Source organism: Centruroides vittatus, unplaced genomic scaffold, assembly GCF_030686945.1.
Source record: "Centruroides vittatus isolate TY-2023 unplaced genomic scaffold, ASM3068694v2 contig_620, whole genome shotgun sequence".
In the NCBI taxonomy this organism is placed as follows: Eukaryota; Metazoa; Arthropoda; class Arachnida; order Scorpiones; family Buthidae; genus Centruroides; species Centruroides vittatus.
Window position 1 is genome coordinate 2,887,571 of NW_027122381.1, and position 13,795 is coordinate 2,901,365.

General features: G+C 43.4%; 1 protein-coding gene across 1 annotated transcript; it reads left to right on the forward strand.

The window, feature by feature from the left end:
• The first annotated feature begins 717 nt into the window (after window positions 1-717).
• Window positions 718-8,987, forward strand: LOC136979453 (interferon regulatory factor 2-like). The gene is made up of 11 exons (XM_067275464.1): window positions 718-788; window positions 3,802-4,025; window positions 5,047-5,244; window positions 5,323-5,372; window positions 5,627-5,741; window positions 6,232-6,297; window positions 6,735-6,788; window positions 8,012-8,068; window positions 8,145-8,198; window positions 8,271-8,311; window positions 8,745-8,987. Exons 2-11 carry the CDS (start codon window positions 3,806-3,808, stop codon window positions 8,754-8,756), a joined length of 867 nt encoding a protein of 288 aa, XP_067131565.1. The 5' UTR covers window positions 718-788; window positions 3,802-3,805; the 3' UTR covers window positions 8,757-8,987.
• The last annotated feature ends 4,808 nt before the right edge of the window (window positions 8,988-13,795 follow it).

The following is a 13,795-nucleotide window of genomic DNA, read 5'->3' on the forward strand; positions in this document are numbered from 1 at the left end:
TTCCCGCCCGTGGGTTTTCGTATTTGTTGCCAGGTAAATATTCGAACCGATCTAATTATTTAAAGTAATAAAATAATATCGGATTAAAGGATGTTAACGTTATCGAGATGTTACAAAATTATCGCCGCCGCGTGACGCGCTCGTCCGGTTTTCCCCGCGGCGTTTCTTCTTCCTCACGTGACCGGCGCCGTCGGCCAATAAAATCGTCGAGAAACGATGTAACTACTCGGGTTCGGAGAAATCCCGATCGATAACGTACTTCCTCCTTCTGGAGGTCGTTTGTTTCCATTTTGATATTTAAAATCGACGCGTCGTTTCTTTCGTCTTTTTCCACTTTTAAATTTAGTAATTAAATGGCTATATTTGGCCCGGAATTTCGCTCCGATCGAAAACAAAAATTATTCAAATTTGTCACGTGACATTTTATATTTTTAAACGTTCGACCGGCAAACGCGGCCGCGGCTAATTTAAATAATTAAATATATAAAATTAATAAACCGCGGCTTTATTTACACCGAAAAGTATCGTCTCTAACCCGATTCCGAAATATTTTTAAATTTAAAATTACCATCGGAGAGACGGAAGGAACCGAAACCGGAACGACTGCTATACAAACTTATTAACGACGATTACGCCATTCTACGTCACCGCCAATAACGACGCCCAAAAGTGATGTCGCTTTTTCCACGGACGAATGATATCGGTCGATCGCGCTTTAAACCGATAAGAGAAAAACATCGTCTATCATTTCTATCTTCTTCCGCGCCAAGGGCGGCCGATTCTTTTCCGTGAGTATCCGTTCTTTTCGTTATAATTCGTTCGCTAAATTTACACTTTATATTTTATTTTACGCCGCCTTCCCGGAGGCTACCGTTTACGCGGATCCGCGTTACAGATTTTTAATTTTGCTATCGTAGATGGAGGTAAACCCGGTTCCGTGCTTCTGGCCGTGGCTTCCGTCTCGCCTCGACTCTCGCTTATTATATATATTTTCGATATTAAATATCTAAATTTTGATACGTAAGAAGGATTTAACAAAGAAGGATAATTTTATATAATTTTGGCCGCGGTAATAGTAATGTTCTTACGCATCGGCCATTTAGCTCGATTTATGCAGTTAGTAACGAAGTTGACGATACGCCGGCCCGTCAAACGATAACGGTAAAACCCCAGCCAAATAAAGCAGAAAATACCAGAAATTTATTAGCGGAAAAATAAATATATAAAATCTTATTTATTTTAAGTATTTTAACGAAAACGTGGAGATAAAAGTTGGGCTTTTTCGTCGTTACTCGAAAAAACAAAAGACGCGAAGGATATAAAACGTCCCAAAATAACTTTTTTTAAAAAGTTATATCACGCTCGAGCTCTTTAATTTATTTACTCCCTAAGCGTAGGGAAAGTTTGAAATTTTCGGGCGCGCTCCCGTTAAAGTACGTGGACCCCCGCGTGTCTTCCGGAATAGAATTTCTCCGTAATTCGACGGCCAAATTATTAAACCGCCGTATTTAGAACGTAGAAGTTGCCGGAATACGACGATTATCTTTAAAGTCGCAAATCTATTCCGAACGAAAATTTGTAAGAACGCTCGGAATAGTTTTAACGGCGTTAAATTGATTTTTATGGTTATTTAGAAACGAATATCGTCTATTAAGATCGGAGAGTGAAAATATTTCTTTTTATCGGTGTGGCTAGTTCGACGACGGTAGGAAACGGAATCGTCTACGGAATATAATCGTTTAACGTAGACATTTAATAGTACAGTTAATAAGTCATTTCTTAACTTAATACGACGATTCTCCGTCTTTACTAAAAGAGTTAGCGATATTTTCTTATTTCTTAATATCCTTTTAATATTTTAAAATAATTTTACTTATACTCGAAAGTACGAACCCGCGTCTCGTTCTCTGGTTTTGTAATTTTAATCGTTCTCCGACCGGTAGATCGCGTCTTCGGACGTAACGACACCGTTAGGAGTGTATTAAAATGGCGGATAAGTTCGGAGAAACTCTATACGAGAGGAAGGAACCGAAGAGGAATTGGGCGCGAGTATCGTCGTATTCCGCCACGGATAGAAGCGAACGGCCCGGTTAAAGGAAGAGCGTATTAATTTAACGGTGTACGAGTTAGATTAACGGATTGTTATTTTTTGTTAGACGGCAACTTTTGTTAACGCCTTCCACTAATTTAATTATTATTTATACTTCGAACTCGCGTCGGTGTTTCGACTAATGCGGAATCGCCGACAAAATTCCAGGCCGAAGCGTTTTTCCTTTATCGACGCACTCGTTATTAACGCGATAAAAGTTACATCGAACCGCGCAATAAAACTCGTTAAACCGCCGAATTACCGGCCCGTTCGAAATTAATCGGGCTGTGGGAACGGAGGGGACGGCCGATGCCTTTACGCTTCGTTTCTTGGAAAATTTATATTTAATTTCCGTTAATCCCGAATAAATGCCACGCGTTAAATCGGTGGGAAGCCGGTCTCTACACCCGGGTTAATATTTCGGCCGTCGTAAGACTTTTTATTTATAGGCGATTCGTTTTACGTATTATATTTCCACTTTGTTCGTTTTTTCTTCGAGAATCCGAGAAGAATGTTTCGATTTTACGTGTCGTTACAAAGACAAACTCTATTATCGCTTACGAAACCCGCGGGAAGCGTTTTTATTTAGAAACAAACGTCGACTCTACGTCCGAAGTAATGGCCGGAAAGGTACGGAAACTCGTTCTTTACGTAAGCGAGAGATTGGTTTATACGGAGTATTATTTACGCCGTGACCGATCGGATGCCAGAGTCTGCGCGCGTGGGAATTAATCGGCGTAACCGCTACGACTGGCGTACGCCTTCCCGTAAGAACGTAGCGTATTCGACCGGATGCCGTATATCTGGGCTCGGACGGCCCGGGACGATCTTATAATCGAGACGGGTTGATGATGATAATATTAATAAGCGCAAAGCCCGAACGGTTAGGAGTCGAAAGTTAAAATTTGGTAAGCAGTTAGGGTACGTGACGAGAATGCACACTAAGAAGAAATTTTTGGAAATCCCCCGCGGGGGAGAGGGAGAGGCTTAAGGATTACCCTAAAGAACTTCTACTGTACTATTTTAGATGCGGATTTTTGCGGGAAACGAAACATAATTTTAGACCCGTCTAAAAATTCTCTAATACATTTGGGAAGAGGGGTAACCTAACTCTCGCACTCGGTAAAAACGGCTAAAATCGGCTATAATGTAATAATCTTAATCTTGGCTACGGTTACTTTTTGCCCGAGCGACGCCGGGCTCGTTCGCTAGTTAATTAATAATACGTAAACGCATTTGATCTTTCCAGAACAATAATATACGTAGATGCGTAAATCTTACGTTCGGAAACGACTTTCGCGGCTTTCCGTTCGTCCCCGCGTCCGATTCGACGGCCACGCGCCGCTTAAATTACCGTTCGCCCGAACCGATTAGGTGGGCGGCCAGAGAAATAAATGGCCGATTCCGGCGTCGTTTGAAACTGGAAAATCGGTTTTTCGGCCGGTTAACGTCGGGTATAACGTGTGCCGGAGTAAAAGTCGGCTTTTTACGCCCGAGAAATCTCTTTGCCAAACTAGATGCCGACTTACACCACGAAATGGTAAAGGAACTAAATCTGGCGTCGGGCGAAATTTAGTTGTATATTTGGACGGAGCGTCCGGGCTCGGCCGATGCTCCGTCCACCCCAAACCCCCTCCGTTAATTTAGACGACAACCACGACACGCACTAACGCGTATGTACCGCACCGTACTCGATAGAATTTCTATTGCAGAATTATGAAAATGAATAGACCGATTCGTAGAAGGCAAATCCGCAGAAAGAAGAAAGGAATTTGCCAATTTTTGTACGAAAAATTAGAAGACGACGCTTTCGATTTGGCCCAGTGGACCGATAAGGATAAAGGAGAATTCCGTCTTCATTGGCTTCACGCATCCAGCGGTTCCTGGACCAGCGAAACCGACTCCGAATTGTTTCGTCTTTGGGCTTTACACAAAGGTAAATTCTTTCTTCGTTAATCGTCCGCGATTTACCTCAAATTGCTTACTTTCATCGAAACGATATAGAAAGGTCGGACGTTAATCGCTAACTTTATTACCTCCGCGCTCTTTTCCGACCAAATAAAGATAATTAAGAGTTCTTCGGTGGCCTAGCGCGGGCCGTTTCGGGCACCGCGTCTTTAGGCAATAAATAAATTACCGTCATTTTACTTTACGTAACGGAGGAGACGACGACGAAGTAACCGGGCGGACGGACTAAATTTTTATTTTTCGGTCACCGACGGAATTTTCTTTTATCGCGCGTAACAATAAAACAGCGTAAGGCGGGAGGTAAAACCGTCGGGCCAAAATATTATCGAAAAGCCGACGTAAGTGATTATTTGTATTTGCGGAAGAGGACGTTCGAGGTATCGTAACTACCACCCCGTTTCCAAGAGAAAATCGGTGGCTTTGCCGGCGGTTCGAATGTCGAGTCCGCAAAAGTTCGGTTAGTACGAATTCGGTGGGTAACGAGGAAAAGTTAATCCGTAGCAAAAAGTGTCCTACTAAATTCGCAAATGGGAAGACGACGAAGGCGGTTTATTATTTACTTCCGATTTGCAGAATTTTAGAAAGAGTAACGGCTCTTAAGGCCGAAATTAATTAAAAAGGTCGAAAAGAAAGTAAGACGTCAGAAGCGTAACGATCGTCGGTTACGGCGGCGGCAGTAACGCAAACGAAAGGATGGTTTTCGCTTCGGTTCTTCCAAAAGCTATAGAACAGTAAACGCTTTATTGCAATTATATTTTCGTTATCTCTCGAAGTGGTAGTCGTAACGTCGACATTTTCTCGGAATTTACTACAACGGTGTTAAAATTCGAGAAAGCGTATTGCTGCCGGGCTGATCTTTTCTCGTTAAAAGGTAAGGGAAAGTGGGAAACGAGGAGTCGACCGTTCTCGGTTTTCGCACTCGGGGAACGTAAAAGAAAACAATTTAACTCTTTCTATAAAAGTAAACAAACGATCTTTTTCGATAATAGGAAGATTGGCCGATAAGGACAAATACAAAACGTTGAAAGCCAATTTCAGATGCGCCATGAAGAGTAGATACGAATTGGAAGAAATTAAAGAACTTCCGAATTCCGGGAGAAAGGACTTGAAATTCTGGAGATTCACGGATTTTTCTTTCGTCAAGCAGCAGCAGACAACGGCGGATCCGGGCCAAAAGGAGAACAGAGGTAGCTTCCTTTACCGTCCATTTTCTACTTTTACCTGTAATCTGTCGGACTCTCCAGGCACATTCTCTGTTCGTTTAGGCGACAACGACCACCAAAACCGTTCCGAAACAAAGAAAGCGTCCAGAAACGTAAGAATAGAAAAATTCTCGACTTTAAATGCGGAGCCGTCGCCACTCGCTCGTACCCCGAATTAACGAATTTTCCAACCGGTGGGTCGGCCGTTTCGTCTCCGAATACCGTTTAGCGCGTCCGGCCACGCGCTTTTCCCCGGAAAACGAAGGGAAATATTTAGTTTGGCATTTAATATAAGAGGGCGTACGCCGCGTGGCGACCGGCTCCGTACTCGGAAGGGCCCCTTTTTAAAGCGCGGCTGTCTTTTCAGTCGAGCAAAGTTTACAAATCTAGAAAGAAGACGAAACCGGTCGTCGATTTCGACCGATCGGACGACGTAGAAAACGACGATTGCCGGCCGAGTGGCGTAGAAAAGAATTACGCGGGTAAGCAAATTTTAGCACCTTTGTAAAATCGAACTTAGCGGAACCGACAAAAAATGGTTAAAGATAAATTTAATATTGATTTGTGTAGATTCCGACTGGCTTCGAGCCTTCGACTCGCTTTCAGGTAGGGAATCGGATATTGGTCTTTTCGCCCCGTATCCGTCCGAACTACTTTGAGAAATTGCGGAAAGATTTCTTACAAAAATTCGAGTCTTTCGGGATTTTCGCTTTTGTAAGAAATCGTTTTAATTTGTTTCCGACATTTTTCGAGACTAATTAGCCGGCCACCGACCCGTAAACGGCCGCTTGGCAGTAATTAAGATCTCGACGTTTAATCGAGTTCCAAATTCGACGGGCGTAGCCGGACGGAGACGTTTTAAAGTCTTCCGTTTCTTAATCGTTATTATCGGCGCCGTTTCTTTCTTTCTTTTTTCGTAATAATAATTATTATCGTAACGATAAGATTAAACGAATAATATTATTTTCGCAGCTAAAGACAATTTCACGCTTCCGTCGAACGAAGGAACCGAAACCACTTACTTCATGGACATTTTAGGTAGGTGGATGCCGACGACCGGCTCTTTACTCCTACTAACTTCCTCGTTTCCGGACACGGGATGCGGATCCCCGCCAAAGTAAAAGGGGTGGAATTTCTTTAGCCCTTATCCCGTAAAATATTTAAGGAATATAATGGCTTCTAACCCGAAGCGGGTCAAAGGGCGAATTACGATATCGTCGACCGTCTAACGCGTAAAGTGTGGAAGCGGTTTTTCTATTCCGTTCTACCGTAAAGCGACGGTTTTCTCCGCGATAAAACCGTCGCTTTACTCGTACGCGTTTTAGCAATACCCTTTTAGCCCCTTTTATACGGAACATTTTCGGATCCGCTTCTCGCATTTGCTAAAATACTTAGAGTTTACCGTTGGAAAACTAAACTCTGCCTATCGGCCTAGTAAGTTTATCGCTCGACTAACTTTAAAAATTATATTTCAGAACAAGACAGAAGCGCGCAAGACGAATTAATGCAGTTCCGATCGCCCTATTACGGTTAGTAACTCGCGTTTTCTTTATTTGCAAATAAATAATTTATAAGTCGGGCAAACACCGCGGCAGACCCGGTTACGGGCGGAGAAACTAATTGTAGATTTTGGTCCGCCGAATTGGGACGAAGGGGAATTTTCCGTCGACCTACGTTCGAACCTCCGAGATTAATTTAAGGACGAATGGTCGTTTCGGAAAAATTTTAATTTTCTAAAGTCGATCGACCCGCGCCGGAACGGGGAGAGACTAAACGAATTTAACGCTATCGACCGCGGGCGCCTACCGAAAACGGACACCGGACCCGAATAAATTACGGTTTTAAATCCGGTCGAATCCGAGTTTGGTCGGAGTAAAATACGCGGCGAATATCTCGCGTGCGACGTATCGCGGAGCCGGAGTATTGTACTGTACGTCATTGCGCGCGGCGTTTTTCCCGGCGCCGTTATAGCCTCGCCCCGTACCCGACAGAGGGACCGAAATTTAAACGGGGAAAGGCGTAAACTCGGAGCGGTTCGTCTAACGAAGGGATACGGCGTAGGAATAAAACGAATTCGACAATTACGAAGAAAAAATGTTATCGCGCGTCACTTAGAAGCCGAGGCGCGCGACGGTCGACGAAACCCTGGCAAAACGTAGATTTTTAGTCGGTGCTACGCTAGGACGACCTACGCGACGGTTTGTTTTAACGTCTCGCTAGGAAAGATATATTCTAAAGAACTCTTCGCCGAAATTCTCAAATCGGAGTGATTCGTAGCTTTGCCCTGGTCGAATTATTAAGAGCGGGCGTGGCCGTATTCTATCTTCGATCCCGTACCGACGAATTTCGGTGGCCTACCGTCCGTTTAGTTTTGCGTCCGAGCAAATATGGCGCGGCTCGCAAATTCTCTAAAGTTTTGCGCCGACCCGGTCCGAGTAACCGTTTTCCGGCTCCGACGAGAGAATAGAAATTGGCCGCGGACGAGATAACTTTACGAATACACTCGCCGAAGTTTAAAGACGTCGGAATTCTTATATCCGAGAAGGAATCGATTACGGTAAACGGGCAAAGTTTGCCGGGGAAGGAAATCATTTATTTGCGCGTATGGGAGGCAATTTAGCCGAGGGAAAAGGAACTCTCCCGTATTAGGCTAAGTCCGAACGATTGCCGACAATCGTTTCTTAAAATCGAATTGTCGCGGCTTTACCCGTAGCCGACTTAATCCGTTTACGATTGTCTTTATTAATTTTAGGCGATCTGCATCCGGTTTCCGTCCAAGAACGCGACGTCGACTCTACTTCGGACCTGGGTAACTTTTTTTTTAATTAAATAAGTAATCGATTGGTCCGGAGCGAAATCTTAACCCCCGCAAACCATTATTCCAGACCTGTTCGTCGGTAATCAAATAATGTCCCACCAAATGGATACGTTGGACGGAGGTGAGTTTTCCCGGTTCTTTTTCCTGGGAGTTTCTGACATTTTTAAAACTAAAGCTGGCTTATTAAACGCAGCCGCGGCCTACGAAGAGATCCCGCCCAACCGTTTTATTCAGGTGAGTCGATTTTTCCTTTAGTTTGCCGCGGGCTAACCCTGGCCTCTCCGACTTTACCCGGGAATGACGGAATTATTCCGCCACCGTCTTCCTCTTCGGCCGCGCCCACCCGGATAAAGAAGAACGACCCGCTTCCCACTCCGCTCTCTCCTCTTATTTGTCTTCGATTTCCCTCCGGGCAGTCTCCTCTTCGGCTTCCGTCGAAATCCGCCAAAATTCGGGAGGCAGGGCTTTAGGCCCGCTTTCGGGGTGAGGTAACGACTTCGGATCTTTCTTAAATACGAATAAGCGGATTTCGCCCGGACGAGACGGACGGGCCTTTTGGCCCCGTTGGCGGAAGAAAGAATTTCTCCCGCGTGGAAGTTAGAGGAAGGGTTTTCCGCCATTTTAACTTTTTAATTCTCTTTTCGTTGATGGGTTAATTTATTTTCAGATTCCATTCTGAAGACAGGGGGCGCGTGCGCGCCTTAGCCCCTTAAAAGACGCTCTTACCGCGGGCAAGGCTTATCGGCGGAGACGGAGAAGGCCTCCGGAAGGCCGCCTGGGAAAATTACTAAAAGGCCGAACGATTCGGCGGACTTGGTCATTACCGAATGGGAGATCGATTGTATATTTGTAAACATTTAAGCGGAATTTCTACTTTTTTTGCCGAAATTAAAAGAGATTTTGGTTAAAACGCGCCTTCTTTATTTACCGAAGTTTCGTTTCCGCCCTTTTAGGCCTTACGGAACGGGCGGACGTCCGAGGGTGCTCGGGTCGGGAGCGTCGGCTCCGCCTCCCCGCCAACACGGGCGCGCGATGCGTTTTGTAGGCGACGCCCGTACCGGTCGTCGTCGTCAAATACTCTTTATTACTCGGTCCGACGCCGCTGGCGTCATCGGGCAAGAAATGACGGAGTTTATCGACGTTACGCGCCGATGACAATTGCCAAATAATCCGAAGACGAACGTCGGGAAAAGTAGTAGAGAAAAAGAGGAAATAAATAAATAAACGAAAAATAAATGCGCCTATAGACCTATACATAGACGTAGCTTCATCGCATTATAGCGGCAGCTTTACCCACGAAAGGTAAATTGAATAACGAAAAAGATAATTTAAATAAAAGCCAAGATAGTTTACTTTTCTGAATTTTTAGATAAGTATATAAATACGAATAAACTTTATTTTTTAAAACTATCTTATTTACAAATATTTTCAAAATAGACATTTGTCTCGAGCTCGGAAGCTTTTCGACACGTGGCCCCACTCCGTCAATAGACGTCTGCCGAACCCGCGGTCCGATTTTTCCGACAATTTCTAGAAACATTTCTAAATTTCATACATTTTCGAGTCGAGTTTTTCTTCACCCGTTCGAAACTCGTCTCCCCGCGTAGACTAACATCCGTAGATACAGAAAAATTTCCCTACTTTTTTGCCTTTCTCGACGTTTCGAGGTCTCCCGAGTCCAAAAGTGTAAGAATCTCGGGGAGTAATTTTGTAATACGGTTAATAAAATGGAAGAGAGCGGAAGGCCGAGTAAAGAGAATAATTCTCCGTAATACAAGTATCTATATATATAATCGAGACGAGTCGATAATAATAATAGGCGCGGAGCCCAAACGGTTAAGAGTCGAAAGTTGAAATTTGGTACGTAGTTACGGTACGTCACAAAAACGCGCGCTAAGAAAGGATTCTTCGAAATTCCTCCCACGGGGAGAGGGACGGGATTAAGGCTTAACGCTTCCATCAACGACGAAAGTGTTAAGTAACAACGGAGAACGAGAGAAAGCGACGCGCGAGATATTTTTCCTCCGGCGCCCGTAAAAGAAAAAGAGTAATATGTTAGAGCATATTCTATTTTCAAATTTAAACAGATTAGTTCGGTTTTTCTCGACTTTTCTTCTTTAGAACGTTGGACGAAAATCGAAGGATATAACGAGAACGCGTCGTGAAAATCGAACAATATTAGAACGTTCGATTATCGAATTCGACCTTTCTTTAGAAATACTTAGTTCGTCGACGAAATTACTCTTTTTCTTCCGCGACTACGAAGTAATAATCTTAATCTTCGCTATCGTTACTTTTGCCCGAGCGACGCCGGGCCTACCCGCTAGTTCTATAATAAACGTTGCGAATTCGTGCTAGATAATACCGCCGTAGTCTCCGTATATTTCCGATGTTTCGAAATTCTTAATTAAATAATACATTTTATTGTTTGTTAGATTAAACGGAGCGGGGGCTTAATCGATTTATCGTAATCTCGACACTAACAAATTTGCAATAGTAGATAAATATATTAAAGTCCGTAAGTAAATATTATTAACTTAATTCACCTCGCGCTCCGATGCTACAAAAACGCCCTCTCGGCAGACGAGTATCCGCCGCCCTCCCGTAGCCAAATTATAAGGGAGGTTTTCGTTAAGGAATTCTCCGCCGTTATCGCGTCCGATTTGTTCGACCTTTCTCCGAGTTGTGTTTTCGACGTTTTTTTTATCGAGTCTACGATCGCTTCCGCCGTTTCGGATTTGGCCCTTAAAAATTTGGCGAAAAGGTTTTTCGAGTAGTCGTCCGCAATGGCGAGTGCGTACCTCGCTCTTCCCGTCGATTCGTCTCGAAGGGTCCGACTAAGTCGAGACGTAAGAGATCGAGAGGATTTTTTGACTCTTTTTTCGTCGCCGATTTAAAGGGCTTCCCGGCGAACTTCTCTCTAATGCGGGTATCGCGTACGGGCGTATCGGACTGCGGTACGAGTGGGAATTTGTATACCGTCTCGTTCTCGACTAAAATGTTCGCGTACTTTCCGTCGATAACGAGCGGAGGGGGAAAATAAAACGTACATAAATAAAACAAACAAATTATACAAAGCGATACTAAGAAATATTTAAACAAAATATCCAAAAAATAAAAAAAAAATTGTGTGGAGAACTATCCAAACGATAAAAAACACGATATAAAGAAATTAATTACACCCACCTATAAGACAAAAACGGGCTTAAGTTGTCGCGTCAAACGACGGATGGTCCCCCGAAGATTCTTTCCTTTCCTTTCGTTCGGGGTTTATAGCGGAGGTTACGGCCGTCGTCGGCGTTCTCCTCCGAAGCGCCGCCGAGGATTCTTAGCCACCGACACACTTTTAAAAGAAGAAAGCGAACGCCACCTTCGGGCAAAACCGAACAAAATGTACACCGCTCTCCGTACCAAGGATGGCGATAAGGTCCAGAAAATTCTCAAACGGAATAACGGGGATACCCAAAATACTTTCGCGGTTTTTTTCTAAATTAGCGCACCTAGCTACGGGGCGAAAAGCATCCGATAGCTCGGGGACGGGCAACCTTTTTCTACGCAAGGGCCGCGTTTCGAAACTTTTGAACCGACGCGGGCCGCGCGCGAGAGAAAAGAGGGGAACCGTCGGTACATCGCAATTCTTTATTCGTATATAATTATAAATTAGCGTAGGTATACTTAATATAGCTTCTGGCACCATCTAAACGTAATATATCGGAAATATTCGGTTAAATATTAGTCGCCGCTAGTTTTAAATTAGTTTCCGCCCGTCCGTTAGCCGGTTTCTCGTTTTAATTTTTGCTAAATTCGTCGCGAAAAACTTTTCGCAAATATAAGTTGTAGAATTTTTGTCGAATATCTCGTTAAGCTGGGAAATTGATATATTTATTCGCATTTTATGCCACGCGGGCCGCGGGTTGCCCGTCCCCGCAATAGCCGATCACCTCGACACTATATGCGAATTTCTCCGCGACGATTCTGCCAGGAATTGACAGAGTTACGTCCGATTTGCATTACCGTAGAGCTAATATCGAAAGAGAAATTGTTATTATAAACCGAACAGTCAAAAAAAAACAAAAAAAAGTGTTTAAATGCTTATACCAAACATTGTAAGAGCTTACGTTAATACGTCGATTCGAATCGAGAATAAAATTACCGAGGAGGGGCTTAGTAATTTACGTAAGCCCGAAATGCGTACGAAACGATAAAAGAAGTACCTAACTCGAAGCCGTGTGATAGTCTACCGAAATTAATTTTTAATTCGAATTAAAGAGACATACGTTTACGGAAGAATAAAATTATCGAAATAATTTAATTTCGATGTAGGACGACGGTAATAATTATTTAGTAATTCGTCGAAATTAATACCGTTATTAATACAAATTTTTCCTTAAACTTTTAGACCGCAGAAAGTCCCTCTTATTTAACACGACGGAAACAAATTCTACTCCGTCGCTTTTCGTCCAATTCGATCGTTGTAAAGATCCGATTCGAAGACTTATTTAATATCGTAAAAGACAAAGGTAATAGCCAACGCTCCGTAAAAGTCGGGTATCTCGGGGTACGGCGAGACGAACCGAATAACTTTTTAATAAAATTAGCCGAGACGGATCGATATCCCCGAACCTCGGAGGCACGTATCGAAGAAGATGTGGCGGTCGAATTAAAAATCCTTAAACGACCGTTCGAATTACGTAACTTAGCCGATCTACGCATCCGAATAACTCTATCGGTTTTAATAAGAGCGTTCCTTTTAGCAGTCCGAATACGGGATTTATATTTTCCATCATCTTAAATACGACTGCCGGATATTTATATTGGGAAACTACCCGTATTACGTCGTTTATAAACCACCATTCGTCCGACTTAGTCCGACTTAGCGAGTTTACCACCGTTACGGAAGACGACGACTTTAGATTTCGTAAGATTCGAGTTCGTATTTTCTAATAAATATTTATCCAAAATGTTAATAAATCCTCGTAAACCTCTAACGGAGTCGGCGATCGAAACTATATTATAAGCCAAAGTAAGCCAAAATTTTAATACCGATGCCGTTCGCCTCGATACCTTCGTAGTCGGAATTAGTTATTTGTTCGATTAAATCGTTTAAATATACACTAAACGACGCGGGACTTAAAACACGGCCCCGTCTAACCTCGGTAGCGGCGAAAAGAAGACCTAGAACGGAGACGGCCCCATTTAGTCTCAACATTACTCTTTACATAATCCTCTAAGCCAGGAAACGAATTTAAAACTTATACCGTATTTCGAGAGCTTTTCCGCATTAAATTCCTATCTACGGTTTCGAAAGCCGAGGACGAATCGACGAAGAATGCGTATACCTTTCGCCTTTTTCTCGTTAACGTCTTAGTAACGAGAGTATTAAAATAAAAACATCGTCTAGCGTAGAATATTCCTCACCAAAATCGGCCCGATTCTCAAATAAAATGTCGTTTAAATTTAACCGAGTAACCGACCTACGATACAACATACTACAAAAAATTCTTTCGAACGGAGAGATTCCTCTATAATAACTAGGGATCGATTTACGGCCATTTTTATATAGCGGACATAGATTAGCGCTACCCCAATCTTTTGGGACTAGCCCGGATCTCGAGATTCTATCAAAACTTCTAAGCGATATCGGAGAAACGGAATCCGTCTCTAAAATTCGGAAAGTGTACCGTCGCGGAGCCGACTGCGACTTTACTTAAAACGTAG